Below are 18,016 nucleotides of genomic sequence, written 5' to 3' on the forward strand. Positions count from 1 at the left end.
TTAAATAATAGGTGATATCACGTCTTTATAGGGTGTTATTCATGCATGTTGAGCCTTTCTTTAACTAAGATTCCCTGATATCCTTAGTTTGAACTCACAGTAAAACGAATTCATGACATTGGTCACAAGTAAATTCAACTAAAATATATATAAAAGATAAACATAACCACTTTTTTGATTGATCTTAAGTAATGAGTTGGAAGTTTACTAGAAAAATTTCCTTTCCCTAACTAGCTAAATACGACTCTGACTTTGACACTGGACGATACGGATACGTATCATAAGAGGAACACCATTTCCATCAATAAATGTATATACTACTCTCTTTGTAAGTACCAACTAGCGTTAAACATAGGTCAAGTAAGTCTTCCTCTCAGCTAACTCCAACCGTCTATTAATCAATGATAGCACTAAAATTATTAAAAGAATCATCATATAAGCTATGAATATATTTGGCAGGATTATTCATCTTTATGAATCTAGGGCTTTTAACGATGCTAACCATTTGTATTATATATTTAAAGTGTGATTTCCCTTCGCCTGTTTTTGATTTATTCATTCTTCTAAAGTTGTTCAGATGTTATGCATACAGTGATTTGGTTTTACCGATCGTTTCCAGATATTTTTACATGAATTAAACAGACAGTTTATACCTGTATATCGTTACTTGTCCCTGATCGTTCAGTACTGGAATTGCAATGAACGAAAACTCGGGTGAGGACAACTAATCTATCACTCAACGCGAAATTAAGGTTCTTTAGTAAAATAAGAAAACCATACACTAAATACTTTATTTGCAAATCTTCCATCAATTACCCTTTACATCCTTCATGATTCTTCCATTTCTCAATTCCTTTATGTTCCCCTTTCTGTTTTCTTCAGCGCAATTTCCCAATCTTTTGACACATATTCAACTTGTAATTGGTGTTACATGCTACTTATGTCGACGGACACTAAAAACTAATAACTATCTTTTGATTAGCTAGTTGATATTAATATAAAGTTTCCGGGGTGTGTGATTTAGTTAAATGATCTTTCAGAACTCAATCACTTAAGAGCTATGCTCAATAACATGAACTATGCTGTTCAGTTACATAAATCGTTATAAGTTGAATGAAACTCAGATGTGTAACCTACTGGTTGAATGTAGAGTACTTGTATCACTGAGCTAAAACTCTACCTACAATGAATACCAAAATGATGTAAAACTACAAACGTACCTCATATGAAAGCAGAGTGTGAAGTCGTGTTATTCTAGTTCGTTTATGGGCTTGTGCACATGGTTCACATAGATTATCACCACATTCAATACATCTGAACAAAAAGAAATACAGAACCTTTAAATAAATTGTTTACAATAACACACAACATCGTAATGCATCAGAAATTCAGTGTTCTACTCTGTTGTGTTCGATTAAATTAATTTTCTGTGGAAAACTAAGGTGTTTTTTGCCTGAATATAGTTTGAAAGTACCCCACTATCACTTATAAGTAACTCTCACGTTTTATATTCGGTGAGCACAAATTTAATTCAGAACAGAAAATTAATTTACGATTAAGTAAAGTTTTATAGGTAATTCTACTTTAAATGAATATCATGACAACGAGTAAATCAATCGGTTAGTGATTACAAGTCACGGGTTTGAAACCCGTCCCCCCTACTTCAATTTTAGCATCCAGGTATTATGCCTTTCACTTATCAAATTATGGATTAAAACCCAGCGTATGAACCCGTATGTATTTTATTACTGAGGTGAATATAGCAGCAGGTACATTAAGGTAGAAATCTGATACACAAAATCAGTGAATCTATGAAATCAATAAATTGATGGAGTAACTAATAAAATGATGAATAATATCTATTATCTAGCTTTCTAATTGTTTGATTACATGCCCGATGAACATCTGACTGGTCATGTGGCTAATTAATAATACATGAAACACCTGAAGTGATTGCTTTACTTTATGGAGAAACTGACTGAGTAATGTTTTGCTCCCACGATCATCTTTGAACAAAGAACCACAAAATGCACCCACTTATTAAGAGTAATCGGTTGAATAAACCGTCTAAATTCGTTTGAAATTGCATAGTTTAACAATAACGCGTCTGAATTCATATCCTTCTGTTGATTACTTTCAAAGATTTAACAAAAAATAGACATTAGATTTCCGAATCGTTTAGTTAGATAGACACATAGCCATGTTGTGATTACTAGATCAATATGCAGTATTGAACTCATGTACACTACTTGGGTTATCAACAGTATATAAGTACATAAATTTCGTTTGTTTATGAATAATTGTAGCATTTTTAGGTTGAGTCAAACGGAGTAATACATCACTTTAATGTTATGTTCATTAACCTAAATAACTAGACAAGTATTGGCCCATACACATAGAATACATAGTAGCAAATATAGCAAATATATAACTGACGATCCTAATTGAGCATATGTTTTATGGCTCATAGTGGTTCTTCAAATGATTTTAGTTATTTATTTATTAAAAGTAGTTTCCAACCCTTAAAAAAAACTTATTAACATTTATTTACTTATAAACATCTCTTGAATTTATTTCTAGTTGTAATCTAACATAATTAAATGAATTTGCTTTGAAATTTGACGTAAGGATAACTTAATGTAAGTGAATAAGTTAACTATCTCAAATGCTTACTTTCCCTCCACATAGCCTATTTTATTATCGAAGCGTTTATTGCTCATATTGACTTTTTTCCAGCCTTTGAAGTGAATACTTATACAGACAGTAAAAAAATAACCATATTAACGAAGTCTCAACATATACAAACATATCTGAAGTGGGATAGACACAAATCGTTTGCCATCTGCTCCGATATTATTCAACTGTTGAGAATTTAATTTCATCTCTAATCGATGAGTTTTTGTAGTTTGCTTTTTTCAAAAAACTGATTTCAGACAAACAGCTTAACAAACATTAATTCATCGTGATCACAAATAAATACACTAATATTTATTGGTTAAAAATATTTTCAGAATGGGGTTTTTTGGGGATTGTAGTAATTTTAATAGTTGAATTCATGAGTCGATGTAAGCTAGACCACCATAGAAAACCTGGAAGCACTGGACGGCCGTTTCATCCCTAGTATGGGATCGATGGAAGTTAGCCGTTAATACCATTGTATGCCCTCTCAGTCGTTGAGAGGTTAAGCGTTTGCTCACAAGACAGAAGGTCCTGGGTTCAAATCCTACGGGCGAGATCGTTAACGCGCACTGCTGAGGAGTCCTATTCTAGGACGAAAAGACCGTCTAGCGCTTCCAGGTTTTCGATGGTGGTCTAGCTTACATCGACTCATGAATTCAATTATTAAAAATATTTCCATCAGGCATGTTCTGTATAAATTTGAAAATAATTTAACGTTGAACGAAATCACAGTTCATAAGATTCCGGTCAAAATATGACTGCTGCCTATCTAAGTCATACGACTGTACTGGGATGACCTTATCTTAATTCCCAATTCAAGTGAATCTCAATGTCGTTTAGCTAAGTGATCAATGAAGATCATCTTTATCACTAAATGACTTTAATCAGATATCAATATTGGAAATGGAACAGTTATTCGATGATTAAGATAGTTAGTGATCATCTAATATCGTAAATAATGTTAAATGACCTTTTTAGAGTCCGATTCAGAGAGAATTGAGACAAACCAAAATTGAGTAATCTGTATTAGCATTTAAATGTGTACCTAGCTAGATTTTGTCTCTGATTACATTTCTTTTTTTGTCTATGACTTCAACTAAAATCCCAGATTTTTGTTTCTTTAAACTTATGACTTGTCAACATTCTACTGAGACACCAAATTAAGAATAAGTATTTCAAATGCTAGAATGATACCCCGAAGATATTGAGTAACAATAGTTGTTATCATGTTGAACACAAATAGTGTGTTCTTAAGAATTATACTTTACCTTCTCTAATTCATAGGCATGGCCTTTGAAGTGACAAGATATTTTTGTTTTGATTATGAGTTAAAAAATCATTTGAACAACTATAAAAGAAATTTCAAGAAGTAATAAAAAGCTTTTTAGTCCTAGTCTGGGATCATTCGTTAGCGTCATTATCTATGACTGTACTAGAGTTTGTACTTTGGACCATCAAATCTCAATGCAGTAAACATGATGACTATAAACTATTGCGTGAAACCTCAGATTACAGTCAGTTCGAGATACAGGACTCAGTCTCATCGAATCTCATAGGTTATTTACTATGTTTACTCGAATTTCTGATGGTATGCAACGACAAACTTTTAAACTACCTATTAATTAAACCATTTTCCATATCATATATTTAACATCTTAATGGATGTATTCCGTTTATGTAAAAGGTGCTCTAACAAAATCCCAATTATAGTTATATTATAATCATAGATTTCTAGACTGTTTTATGTGCTAAACGTTAAAATCAAAACATTGTACGTATTTACTATTGGCCTGAGGTACATAGGGATATTTGGGATAACGGTTTATAGTGAGAAAAATGTAATGTAAAATTAGTTATTAAGATTATAAGCCGTTTCAGTAGCTCATATAAATTGAACATTGTATTATTATTATTGTCAGTATAGGGTTGTGGAGATTGCTGAGTTTCGACTGAGATTAATTACCGATCAATGAAAACTTGGAAGCACTAGACGGCCGTTTCGTCCCAGTATAGGGCTCCTCAGCAGTTCATATTCACGATGCTTATGACGTCGTTCAGAAGAACTCTGAGAGCTTCACAACCAAACCATCCGACTAAGAGAATAAAACTCCACCAAAATCATCCACCTGAGCTACAAATCTCCATCAACTCCTAATTAATACAAAATGCTTATTCGAAAGCTCTTAACTTGGATCCTATATTGTTAGTGCAGTCAATTTTTTATATATGGTTATAAATATAACTTGACTTGAGATATGCAATAAACATGAAGTAGCTGATTAAGCAAAGATGGATAGTGACTAGTAGTGGAATCCATGATGCGCGTTTCGTCCTATTTGTGACTCGTCAGCTGGATGTATCTGGATCCCAGAGTTGATGTTTACGAGTTTCGAAGTGAACATCAACTCTGGGATCCAGATACATCCAGCTGACGAGTCACAAACAAGACAAAATGTGGTTTTTGTATTCCATTGCTAGACACTATCCATCTCTGTTGTTTTTTTTTTTTGAAAATACAGTTAAACTAGTTAAAATTTATAATTTTATGAACGTATTGTCATTTTATTGTAGTCTGATAAGTAATCTTAATCAAACATTCACTTAAGACAGATTTTCTCAGTATTATGTACAACTTTATTTGGTTATGTGAAAAAAGGATGATGTTTTCATTAATAGCCAATCACATGAAAGGTCAAATGAATAAACAAAGTTTATTTCTCCGGTAGCTTAATCATATAAACAACCAATAAGAATTGAAATGACAGTTGAAATTTAACTGTTTTATTTATGAATCATCAATTTCAGACGAGTCACAATTACATAGGTCACATGAATAATCTACACAACTATGCTAGTAAATACTTTTTTTTCCGAATGCTGGCTGTTATGATGAAAGTGAAAAAATTGAAAATTTTTCTCTATTCATTTGTTAGTTGTTTTTTTGTTTTGTTTTTAGCAAAATCTGATCATATCGAGGCCTACCTAAGAAACCGATATCTCAGTATGGAAAATCATAAATGCACCAAGAAAAATGTTGTAACATTACAACTTTATAAGGCACATTGATCAATATATTCACTAAATGTCAATCTAGTGTTCCACAGTATTTTTGTATTCAGTTTCAGACGATAACTGAGGATACGATATTGTACCAAAATATAATATTGAATAAAGCTATTAATAATAATAATAATAATAATAATAATAATAATGAAAGATTGAGCTATTTCACTTTATAAGGCGATAGATACTGCACATTTGACACCCAAGAGAAATCATAGCAGTATAATAGTGATTTATTTAGTGATTAGTATCCAATATTGTTTATAATTCTGAGTCATTTGATTTTTCCGGGTTACAATTTATCTTCAGCTACTTACGAGATTATAATGAAACTGACTTATTTAGAATTCTCAATAGACACATTGAATTTCTTTATTTTTTTATGCTAATTATTTATTCTGTACTTCAGGCACTTCTATTCACTTTATTGAAAAAATAGTTACATATATCTTATAGATTATTCAGTATTTGATAACTGTTTCTATGTTATAATAGTGATTACTATTCTAATAAGTTTTATATATTGTTGAAAAAAATGTTCATCTTTAGTCAGTTAGGTCATCGAACATCTGTTCATTATGAAAAAATTATATTATTCGGCATTATCTCTAGTATATTTCAATGCTCAGTGTTTGGAAGAAATCAATAAAAAGCCATAGATCTAAGTTTTATTTTAGTTAGCACTCATGAACTTGGGATATCTACAACTGAAATCATCAGTTAAATAATAATAAGATACTTGCTACTCAATAAATTCCACGAACATAAATTTTGAAGAAATTCTAATGAGAAAGCATGTCTTATGAGCGAAAATTAAATGCTAATGATCAGAAGATGAAATAAAAATTGTTGATTGTAGCTTATGCCCCCCCCCACTTGTCTAACTCACTTGTAAAATTTTCACTGAATAACCGAATGGCTTTTGCTTCAATTAGATGAAAGTTCTAAATACGATTAAACCAATTTGTATTTACAATGAAATACATCTTTAAGTTTATTAAACGTCAACTGAGTTAGTTTTAGTTTATTTTACTTTATTTTACAAGCCTATCGTTAAACAGTCAAAAACTTTCCATTTGTTCCCTCCAAACTATTTATCAGAATTTTTCAGGTACAGCAGAAACTATGATAACTCTCAAAATTCATACATTGGTTTTCCCTACCAAAATTGATTTTAATAGAAATAAAATCTTAAAACAGAATCTCATTTGTCCTCTTGTAACGTATTCGGACAGAAGAGAAATACCGAAAATACCAAATAAACTCTGTCAGTTGTCTTTTTCTTCTAGAAGATTCTGTCGTAGATGATAATTTTTGTTATCCATTCAAACGTAAACATACGTTAAGTACTAATTACATTTATTTCTATTGTTATTCAAAATATTTTTTTTAAGATTAAACTTTTTCTGCGGTATCAATCTTAGCAGTAATAGGTTGATTTAGTGATTTTACATCTGGATCAAAGTATTTACACTATCAAATATGTTACTTAAAATTTGATAATGATCACGTGCTCATAATAGTTGTTTATTTGACATACAATCAGATTGGAACTGAAGTTTGGAATGATATACATTCTCCACGACTGGTGGTTATATACATTTCATGTTCATTTAATGATCTTTCCAAGGTTAATAGGATTACAGTTATCTGATATGATGAAATCTTTTTTTACATTTGTTATTGATAGCAATCAATTTAACCCACAAAACCACGGGTATAGTTTGGTTTTTTTTAAAAAAGAAGATCTGATCATTAGAAACTGAATATGTGATTTCAATAGTTCAACTATTCATTGATGTCAAGAAGTTTAAATCTTATTGTACATTAAATTTAGCCACTGATTTCATCTAGATCATCTTTCAAAAAGACAAAAACAAATCAATCGTTAAAACGGATTTGAATACTGTCCAATTTGTTTTTATATCAATAAAGTGATGGATCATTTGTAATCTGTGTGAAATATTATTTTTATGAAGATTTAAGATTAAATATAAAATAACTTGGATAATTCGAAATATAATCAATTTATCTAGATGTCGAAGAAACCATATATGACAGCTTGAAATTGAATAGCCATATGTTAATTGAATAAGGACTGTGCGTTTGTTTTTTAACAGTGATTTAAGTCATATTCTGTGGTAATGGCTAGTTTACATGGAACAACAACTAATCAATGAAAATAATTTACAGACACCACATTATCATATTTAAAAAAAACATTAGATACTTACTTAAGAAAAAGCAAAATGTCATAGTCACATACGCAAAAGACTTATGATACTTAGAATAAACAAACCGCTTATTTGAACTAAAAATAAGAACACTTCAGTATCATTCTCTTAACAAGACAAAACATGAACCCATTTAATTCTTGAAATATAGACCAATTTAACTTGTATATATATTCTGACCTCTTAAATGACTCAATCAACCACTCAGATAGAGAAATTTTTTCTCATTTAGTTTTCCATCATGGCTCTACACTATATATATATATATATATATATATATATATATATATATATATATATATATATGACTTACAATAATGAAATAATACTCATCGAGTGGATACGTTGCGTAATAATTACATAATGACATTTCGATCAAGAATTAACATTGAGTAATTGGAAGAAAGAGGATTAATAACAATCAAAGTAATTGTTCGAAAATCAAGAAGTTGCTACGTTGCATAATATATGAAAAAGAGAAGGAACAGAACATTTTGATAAATGGTCAGTAGAATAGTAGTTATGTAAGAATCGAGAGATAAATGTTGAGAATAAGTAAAATACAAAGCTCAAAAGACAAAAACAAAATGGAAGAAGTACGAAAGTAGTTTATCAATGTTCTTCTACAAACGCCACTATACCGATGGCCGAGGTAGCGAAATTGGTTGTACAAACTTCTTTTGGATGAAAAGGTTAGGTTTGTGGACATGGATTGCGATAGCTTCAGCAATGTGCTAAAGACGCACTCGTAAACCATGTGGCAAATCTGATGGAATATGGTAGATAACCTTAAAAGCTTTATTCATTTCAACTTGATGACCTGTGTCAACCAAGTGAGCGAGAATAGAATTCTTAATCACTCTTACCTGTCCTTTGCTCAACAATGACAGATGGTGCTCTGTTATACGATGAAGAACTTGACAAACTGTACGCCCTATATAACTGGCTCCACAGGAGCAGTTGAATAGATAAATACACATGGATATGGCGAATTCAGGCAATCTGTCTTTATTAGCAGTTCTTATTGTGGGGTGTTTGTAGAAGATAGCACATAGCCTGGCTGCATTAAGTGTTTTTGTACCGCTTTTCTTAATCTCTGAGTCACAATTTCTTCAGTAGTGTCATTTAGGAATTGTAATTTTAAGAACAATACTTTCTTAGGAACGGTAGGTATCTTTGCCCTTCTTTTCATTTCCTTCATGTGTTTGTCGATGAATTTCATTGGGTACCCATTCTTACTAAGTGAGTTATGAATATTAACCAATTCATCTACAATAGTGTCATCCAAACAAATCTCCTAGCACGATGAGTCAGGATTATTATCGAGTTATTCAGGCGATTCAATGTTAAGGTAATTAAACAGATAGAAAATGAAAAATAAAAGATTGGTGGGTAACAGGTTTAACTAGCTCAGTAAACAGTTATAATAATAATAATAATATCGTAAGACTTTTAAGCCTGGTGACAGAAATAATGGCTGTTTGTCACGTCGAACTCAAAAAACAAGTTTTAATACAATTATCTAATCGGCTTATTTTTGTTGAACAGCAAATATTTTCAGCAAATCATCCAGAATTTAAAAAATTCTTCAAACGTTTTACAACACATTTTCGGAATGATGTTACGATTAACTGACTTGTGAGCATACTTATCTATGATCATTTATATGCTATCCGATAAGTTATTCAATATCATCCTGACTAAATATTTCGTACATAAATGACAGCTTTAATTTCCTATTGTAATCACTCATTTATTCGTTGGTAATGTCCTACGGAATCTATTCACTTGAATTCTGTAAACATCATATAAATACTAGTAAAAATTTGTTATTTGGTTAGTAGCACTCTATAAAATGTATCAGACCTAGGCCCAGGGAGGGTTGACGTCATCAAAATATTATATTTGAGGTACTGAAAGAACTGATTTCCCCCCTTAGATATTCGAGTTTACCTCGATCAGTACCAGGGTCATGGAGGTTACTACTTGATTTTGAAAATGGTAATAATAATAATAAAGAATATAAGGTATTGCTGATTAAATCTTATACACAAGTAAATAACTTAAAGTACCTGAATTGAGCTTCTGAATTTTGATTTTCAAACATACAATAATCACATTTACGTATTGTATCTTTTTGTAATAAATTTGCTAAATCTCGAAGTTTTTCAATAAATATTGCATTTGGAAATTGTAATTCATCCACTGTAATTGTTTCCTCCTTTTCTAATACACGGTTTGAGTCAGTAGTTGAGCTAATGCCAGGTTGAACTGTCAAATATTTCTCATCGTTGTAGTTATTTTTTAGTGTTTCATTAATAAAACTATTATTATTATGAGGATCATATTGTTCTTGTAATTTCAAACCAGCCATATGACAAGCTTTACATTTTATTGGTGAATTATCCTGACTCTTTGAATGGTTATGTAACGAAATAGCACAACTTTGACAGACTGTATGTAAACACGGAAGAAGCTGTTAGTAGTAAAAAAAAAGAGGAAAACTAAATTATAAAGGGATAATTTATTACTCCTCAAAGTCATCTAGCTATCTTAAAAGTCATATTTGGGAAGTGAGAATATCTAATAATAATGATAATAATAATAATAATAATATCTAGTAATAATGATAATAATCAGAGCATAGAAATTTTATTATGGTTGCTCTTATCATCCAGAATGTTTAGATTAACTTTGCTCAGTGAGTCGATTTATTCAAGCTACAGGAAAGTGATTCATTTTTTATTGATTGTTTGAATCTTCACATAGATGTTTAGGACTGCTATTGATTAGTCTCTTATCAGCATATGAGCATCTAGTGATAACTAACATTATATTTCCATTAATTCATAAGTATTGCAAGCGGAGATAGATGATGGCTAACAGTGTGATGCAGGACGTGAGTTTCGTCCTATTTGGGACTCATAAGCCTGATGTACACTAAGCAACTCGAACCCAGTGCCGTTCGCTTCAGACGCCATCACGTTATTCATTCAGCTACTGAGTCCATATAGCCATTACATGAAAGTGAGCCATGCGAAAATTACTTATATATATACAGTGAAAAGAAGTGATCTTTGTGAATAATAAAAATCCCTATTATGAGAATCGAAAAACAACAGAAGTAAGCGAACAATAGCGTTCTTAACTAAATCTTTAGGCTGTAATTTGTTTAACTTGTGGGAATAATTGTTTCAAAAAATTGTCTACTGAAGATACTAATTGTCCGTTGGTCGGATGTTATTAGCAACAACCTACTGTGGGAGAGAACAGACCAACTTCCAACTTAATATGAAATTAGGAAATGATGTTAGAAGTGGATAGGAAATACATCGTAGACATCATCAAACTGCATCACAAAGCAAGCTCCAACTTGGAATTCTGGGTGGAAACGGAAAAGTGGAAGATCAAGGAACACACTGTGAGGAGAATCGGAAGCACACATGATCAGCAAATGGAAGCAACTGTAAAGGAATGCCCAGGTGAGAGATGGATAAAGAATGCTGGTGTGCGGCCTATGCTCTTCCACAAGGGGTAACGGGTGTAAGTATGTATGTAAATAAATAAATAATATTTATTTGTACATATGAAAATTATTAAAGTGATAAAGCCAGTTTAGGAGCCAGTTATAATAATGTAAAAGGACTACATAGCTAGTCATAATGAGTAAAACGTACGACTGATAGTAAAATGACAAATATATTAGTAAACATAAGAATATTAAATAGTATGATAATGTGAACAAAAAAACAAATTCACAGCCAGAAATTTTAACCAATCATTTAGCAAGCATCATCCCTTGTAGTTTGGAAAGGGTCTGGCACAATCAATACGGAACCCTATTCCATTATGTTTGATCGATGATGACCAGGTAGTAAATAGAACCGAAACATCCAAAAGGGTTTTTCGTATGCCACCACTTTTTTCCAAGTGGGGTTCACTTTCGTCTCCTATATTTAGCAGAGGCTATAGGAACTCGAGTTGTCAATTTTCGTCTCTGTATTTTGAAAAAACATTGAAATACTACTTTTTTGTCTTTGATCTAATAAAACTTAGTAGACTACTTTACTAATTATTCAATATCTTAGCCACATAAACATTTAAAGTGATTATTTACACGTTATATGGTACGATTTTCATAATTAGTGCTGTTTTAATAAGTTCCTAATTCAAGTTCTAACCTAGGTCCTATGTTTAATTATTCATTCAAGATGTTTCTATTATTTTTATCACAACAAATACACTTATCATCTTACTAGTAATTTGTACTGTTTGCTTTTTATTACTTAGATTTAATTATTCAGTCTTTTTATTTTTCATTACCATTAACTTAATAAACTACCTTGATTTATCTAATATTTCTCATATATATACCCTTTTTTAAAAATATATTACTGTCTGACGAATATCTCATTAACAACAATATTGTTTCAGCAGTTTAAAAATCCCCATAGAATATTCAAAAATGAAGAATATTTGAGTGAACAATTGTTTTCAATAACTTCATCATCAGGCTCTTCAGTTATAAGTCCATAATCATAATACTTTACAAAGGCCACTGGATCACCGAATACCTAGAATAAATATTATAAACCTCTTACCCCCTTCCTTTATTTCATTTATTTACCTTATTATCATTATTTTTGATTATCTCTATCTTAATCTTCACATTCATCATTCCTAATTCGTTGATCGTAATTACCTTGATAACACCCCCCCTTATTACATATTATATTCACACAACAATCTTATTATTATTATCTCAATTGACAATTTTTTTGCATTTTCATACTATTATACTTATGGTGACTGAACACTTTACTCCTAATCATCCTGACCTTTATTGAATGACCTTTCTAATTTGTCAAATAATACAATTTTGAAGTATATATATATATCGTAACAGATGCAAACATTCACCATTTTTAACACATAACATTGTCAAATTCATTAATACATGCCTTATTTTTGGCCTTTGTAAAATATTATAATTATGGACTTATAACTGTAGAGCCTGATGATAAAGTTATTGAAATAAATTATTCGCTCAAATATTCCTCATTTTTGAATATTGTTTCACTTAACATAGTTTATTTTCATTTTCTAAATTTTAATTTGATTGTTAAAAAGATATTTTTAAAGGTTTAAGATGTTTTCTACATATTGTTAACATGTAGTTTGTTATATACTTAATGATATTATATTCTTGTGAATACATTCTTAATTAAGAAATTAACATAGGACATTTTGGCTGGTTGTTTGAAAAAAAAATTTATTGATTCAGTGTATTGTTATTTAGTTGATCGGCAGTTACAATTTATGCATGAAATACTTGCCAATTGATATGAAGTTTGTCGTTTTATTCATGTGTTATATTTGTATATATAATACTGAACTTATTGTATTTTGTAATAGTCTAATGTTGAATATTTTATCAGTGAATTCATGTATTTGCATAAATATAAGCTTATTCAAATTTTTATCTAGGTAGTTAATAATCAGTTATTTTCATGATCTTCATTATTGAATAAAATGACCTTGAAATGGTTATAAGCTTTAGCGTACTTTAAATATATTTTTATTTTAACAATTAATTATAATCAGTCAGTCAGTCAACCAGCTACAACGTAGGACCAGGCACATATATGCATCGGTCCAAGTTGCCATACCTCATTAACGCAACAAGATGGACACCGGATTCATAAAAGTAGTTAATTCAGAGGTGATAATATATAAAAGAATGATTGCAATAAGGATATAGTACAGGAAGAAAGAATTAGTTCGTAGAAAAAAAGGTATAAGGTGATTTTAATCTCACGGTTTAAGGGAAGATAGTGTATACATCTACTCCATTATGACATATTCTGACCTATGTCACCAAGAGTCTCCAACCATTGGTTACGATAGTCACATGGACCTCATCATAATCATTATAAACTGTCCAACAGAATATTTCTCTGTAAATATTTCTATCATATTAATGTGAGGATATATAAAAAGATTATTATCATTATTATGTCGTTCGGTTTGATTTTCAAGGTTAATCCTTTTAAAAACTAAACCTAATATTTTTGATATCTTTATCCTGACAGAAAGTAGTTTAATTAAGAATCAATATTTTCACGCTAGATGTTGAGGAAATATTAGATATTTGCTAGTTTAAAAGAATAGGTTTGATGAGGCTAAAACTAGGCTTTATGTTAATTCCTTTCAAAGTTAACCCAGATTTTGGAATCAGGAAATTATAATTTTTTCATATCTTTCCAATATGGTACAAAGGGGAGAAATTCCATTCTGTCTATTATAAATATTAAAAAGCAACACTAATAAAGTTTTACCGATATTCTGGATCGAAAAGTGAATTCATCTCATAAGTAATTTTGCTACCATGCCAACAACATTATAATTAATGTCAACAGATTAATAGTTCATACTTTGAACTAAGCGGGTTTTGCAACGTTTTACTAAACAATATCTATATCTCTTCCCTTAGATCTACACCTAAATTGAGGAAAACTTGTTAGCATCCATTTACATCTTCGGACCTTGATAAGAATCACTACTTACTGTATAGTAATATATTTATTCCTAAGATTATAAATGGCTATTGTTGATAATTAGTAGTTAAACAAAAAATTATTAACTAGTACATATTTACTAAATCTATTGAACTGACTTTAAACTATGAGACCTGAGTTTAGCTATTATTCAGTGATCTACTAATTTAAACATCTCGGTCCTATAGGAGGCCAAACGTAAGTTGAAACACCTATAGGTAAGGTTTCGGACTGTGAAACAGAGTAACACAAGTTAAAATCCGACAAACAAACAAATAGATAGATAGATAGATAGATAGATAGATAGATAGATAGATAGATAGATAGATAGATAGATAGATAGATAGATAGATAGATAGATAGATAGATAGATAGGTAGACGGGTACTCCTTATAACCTATCCATATCTTCTATGAAAAAGGATCAGACTTTTATTCCATTTCATTTATCTCATACAGTCTCATTACATGAATTAGTCTGTTCAGTAAATTTGATTTTTAATTTTAATTTTTGATCTATTAACTTAAAGGTATATTTCATTGAGAAACATTTAGATTTGATCCCTTTTAGTGTCATAGTTTAAAACTCGTACATAACCTTGACTCTTATTCTTTTAAAACAAAGGTCAATTTATTTTTTGACATTTTTACATAAACAGTCAGACGATATGAGTAAGTAGTGAAAAAAAACACAGGAAAACTTATATTTGATAGGGAAACTGATGTTGTTATTTTGATGATAAGATTATTAACTGTCCTCTATTGTGTCGAATGACTTTTACTTAATTGTTCTTGTCAATATCATATGAGTCAAATTTTTTCCTAGTATATTCAAGATAAGGCTGTTTTCTACTATTTTAGATGGTGTAACTAGATAATTACAAAACATAGTAAGATCTCGTCTAAAAATATTCTTTTTAAGAAAGGTCACATGAATCATTAAATAGTGGTGTAGTTCAATGACAAATTATTTATGCACTTGCAAATTGCTGGTCTAGTGGGAGATGTGGGGGCTGTAAAACGTTCACGGTTTTTGTCACAAACTGTTCTTAACTAGACCAACGTTGAAAACCTGGAAATACTAGGTATCCGTTTCTTCATAGCGTCCTTCAACGACTTCGCATCTAGGAATCAAACCCATTACCTTCGGTCTCTGTGAGAGAAACTGCTGTCCATTGCTTCCATGTTTTTAGTAGTGGTCTAGCTAAGAATATTTCATGACTTTTAACTATGAACATTTACAAACCGACTATTTTTTATCCACGCAGTAGACATTAATGTCTTCGAATCAATTATAACAGGTTTCTCGAAGTCATAATTAACCAGATGACATGATTAAATTATGATTACTTATGTAGATGATTTATCAGCTACATGTTACAAACAGATAACATAAAATAACAAATGAAAAACGGTGTAATACATGGTTTTATTTCACTTACAATGGAGAAGGTTTTGAAATGAGATTATGGCTAATCAGTAGAAAACAGAGGATAATGCTTTGTCTTGGATTGGGACAGGTCAATAATGTTAATATTCAACTTTTACGCAGTATTCAATAACTAAACTCAACAATGATTACTCGGTGATCTCAACATACGCCATTGATGTTTCGAAGACGCCTCTGATCGTCTAGTAACCTAAGGATATCCTCCATTTTTTAAAACACACGTTCCACACCCATAAATTATGACAGGATAAACCGTTGTACAATGTACTCGTCTTTAGTTGACAGACGAGCATCTCACTTATGCCACAAGTATGTTAGTTAACAAAAGTTGTATTGAGATTTCATCAGACAACGAACCATTAGGATTAATGAAACTTCCGAGAGAAGTGCAGCGCTTAACATAATCAGCTGTTTCACCTTCTATCATTAGTACAGGTAATGACTCTATAGCACTTAATTTTTAATTTTGTCATGAATTAGATGTAATCAGTGTTAGTGAGTTGAAAATCAGGGTAACTATAGTTGTTAAATACTTTTCAAGATTTATGGAATTGTACAAATAATGTCGAGGAAGAAACTATCTACATTATCGTATTGTTGTACATGACTCATGATTGTTCTGCAACCATCTATTTAGTAATTCACTCTTAATCCCTTTGGTTATGTTAAATGAATAGTAGCTATTAAATTAGTCAACATGACTTTAGATAAATTCACTTGGTATTGTTTACTTGAATCTTCCCATTGTTGTTTAGGACTGCAATTGATCAATCGCTTATTGGTATATGTGCATCCTGTGCGGATTGCCTCGATATTGCCTTAATTCACGAGCATTATAAGCAAAGATGGATAGTGGCTAGCAGTGTAATCCAAGACGTACGTTTCGTCCCATTTGGGACTCGTCAGCCGGTCATCAGGATTCAGTAGCGAAGTGGATAACGCTATGGAGTTCGAGGCGAAGATCACTGGGTTCGAGTCCCGGACTAGTCATCATTTTTGGGATGCTGGTTCATCCAGCTGACGAAACGCGCATCCTGGATTCCATTGCTAGCCACTATCCAACTTTGCTTATAATAACTTTAGATACTTTTTCTCTTTCATTTTTTTTATTACGACATTCCCAACTTTTAAATAGCTTAGTGAAAATTCCAATTTCGATATTCAACAAAATGGCAAATAAAGAGAGATTTCTTTTCAATTATTTCTTATATTGGCTTTATAAATTTTGTTATTCACTTCTAACTTTTATTTGTATTCTTTTAAATCTTGTATACGGAGGTGGTTATCATGTAGTCGGCAAAACTTGTTTTATTTGTTAATAAGTTAATTCATCTAACTAGTTGACCTCATCAGTTATGTAAATTAAAAATGTACACACCAAGTGTGCAAAAAGTAAATTTAGTATAAGTAAACATCAAGAGATACAACAGACATACTAACTGGATAAATGTCGCAGATGAGAAAACCATGCCATATTACATATTAATTATATACTTTTATCTATCTTGCTGTTGTCTGATGGTTACAACACTTAGCATTCAGTGACCATATAGAGGGTTAAAACCTTGTTACCGTCATCATTTGGTTCAAGTGGTTGAAGAATATTGCTAAACTTCATACAAACAGCGTAATTACATCAATCTGCATTTTTAAAAAGCTCATTTCACTAAATTTAACTCCTTATCTGCAGTGATTATTGAGTAATATTCATAATATCCACAACCACATACCGGAAATTGTCATGTGCTCACTGGTGACTAACTTCAGGAGGCGATTTGCGGAGTTCTAGTGAGGAGCCGTGACCAGTGGAGATAATCCGTGTCGAGTGTGAACCAGTTATCTACTAAAGATAATGAAACATAGTCATGCAGTGTGGTGGAATGATTGAGGTTAGACATTAACACTATTAGTACTCTAGAAGTTAAGCGTTCGTGCTCGAGACCTGAGGTCTTGGATCTGAGTCTCGCATGCGGGATCGTGCATGGGCTCTGCTGAACAGTCCCATACTTACACAAACGGCAGTCCAGTTCTTCC

The 18,016-nt window shown here is 31.2% G+C and overlaps 1 protein-coding gene across 1 annotated transcript in view; it reads right to left on the reverse strand.

Annotated features, from left to right (window-relative positions):
* Positions 1-18,016, reverse strand: part of TRIM2 (Tripartite motif-containing protein 2) — a 55,551-nt gene that overhangs the window by 36,938 nt on the left and 597 nt on the right. The window contains exons 2-3 of the mRNA XM_035732858.2: positions 10,049-10,452; positions 1,221-1,314 (exon numbers count right to left, since the gene is read on the reverse strand). Coding sequence (XP_035585723.2) covers positions 1,221-1,314; positions 10,049-10,350 — 396 coding nt within the window. The 5' untranslated portion in view covers positions 10,351-10,452. The remainder of the gene's footprint in view (positions 1-1,220; positions 1,315-10,048; positions 10,453-18,016) is intronic.

Source organism: Schistosoma haematobium, chromosome 1, assembly GCF_000699445.3.
Source record: "Schistosoma haematobium chromosome 1, whole genome shotgun sequence".
Lineage (NCBI taxonomy): Eukaryota > Metazoa > Platyhelminthes > Trematoda > Strigeidida > Schistosomatidae > Schistosoma > Schistosoma haematobium.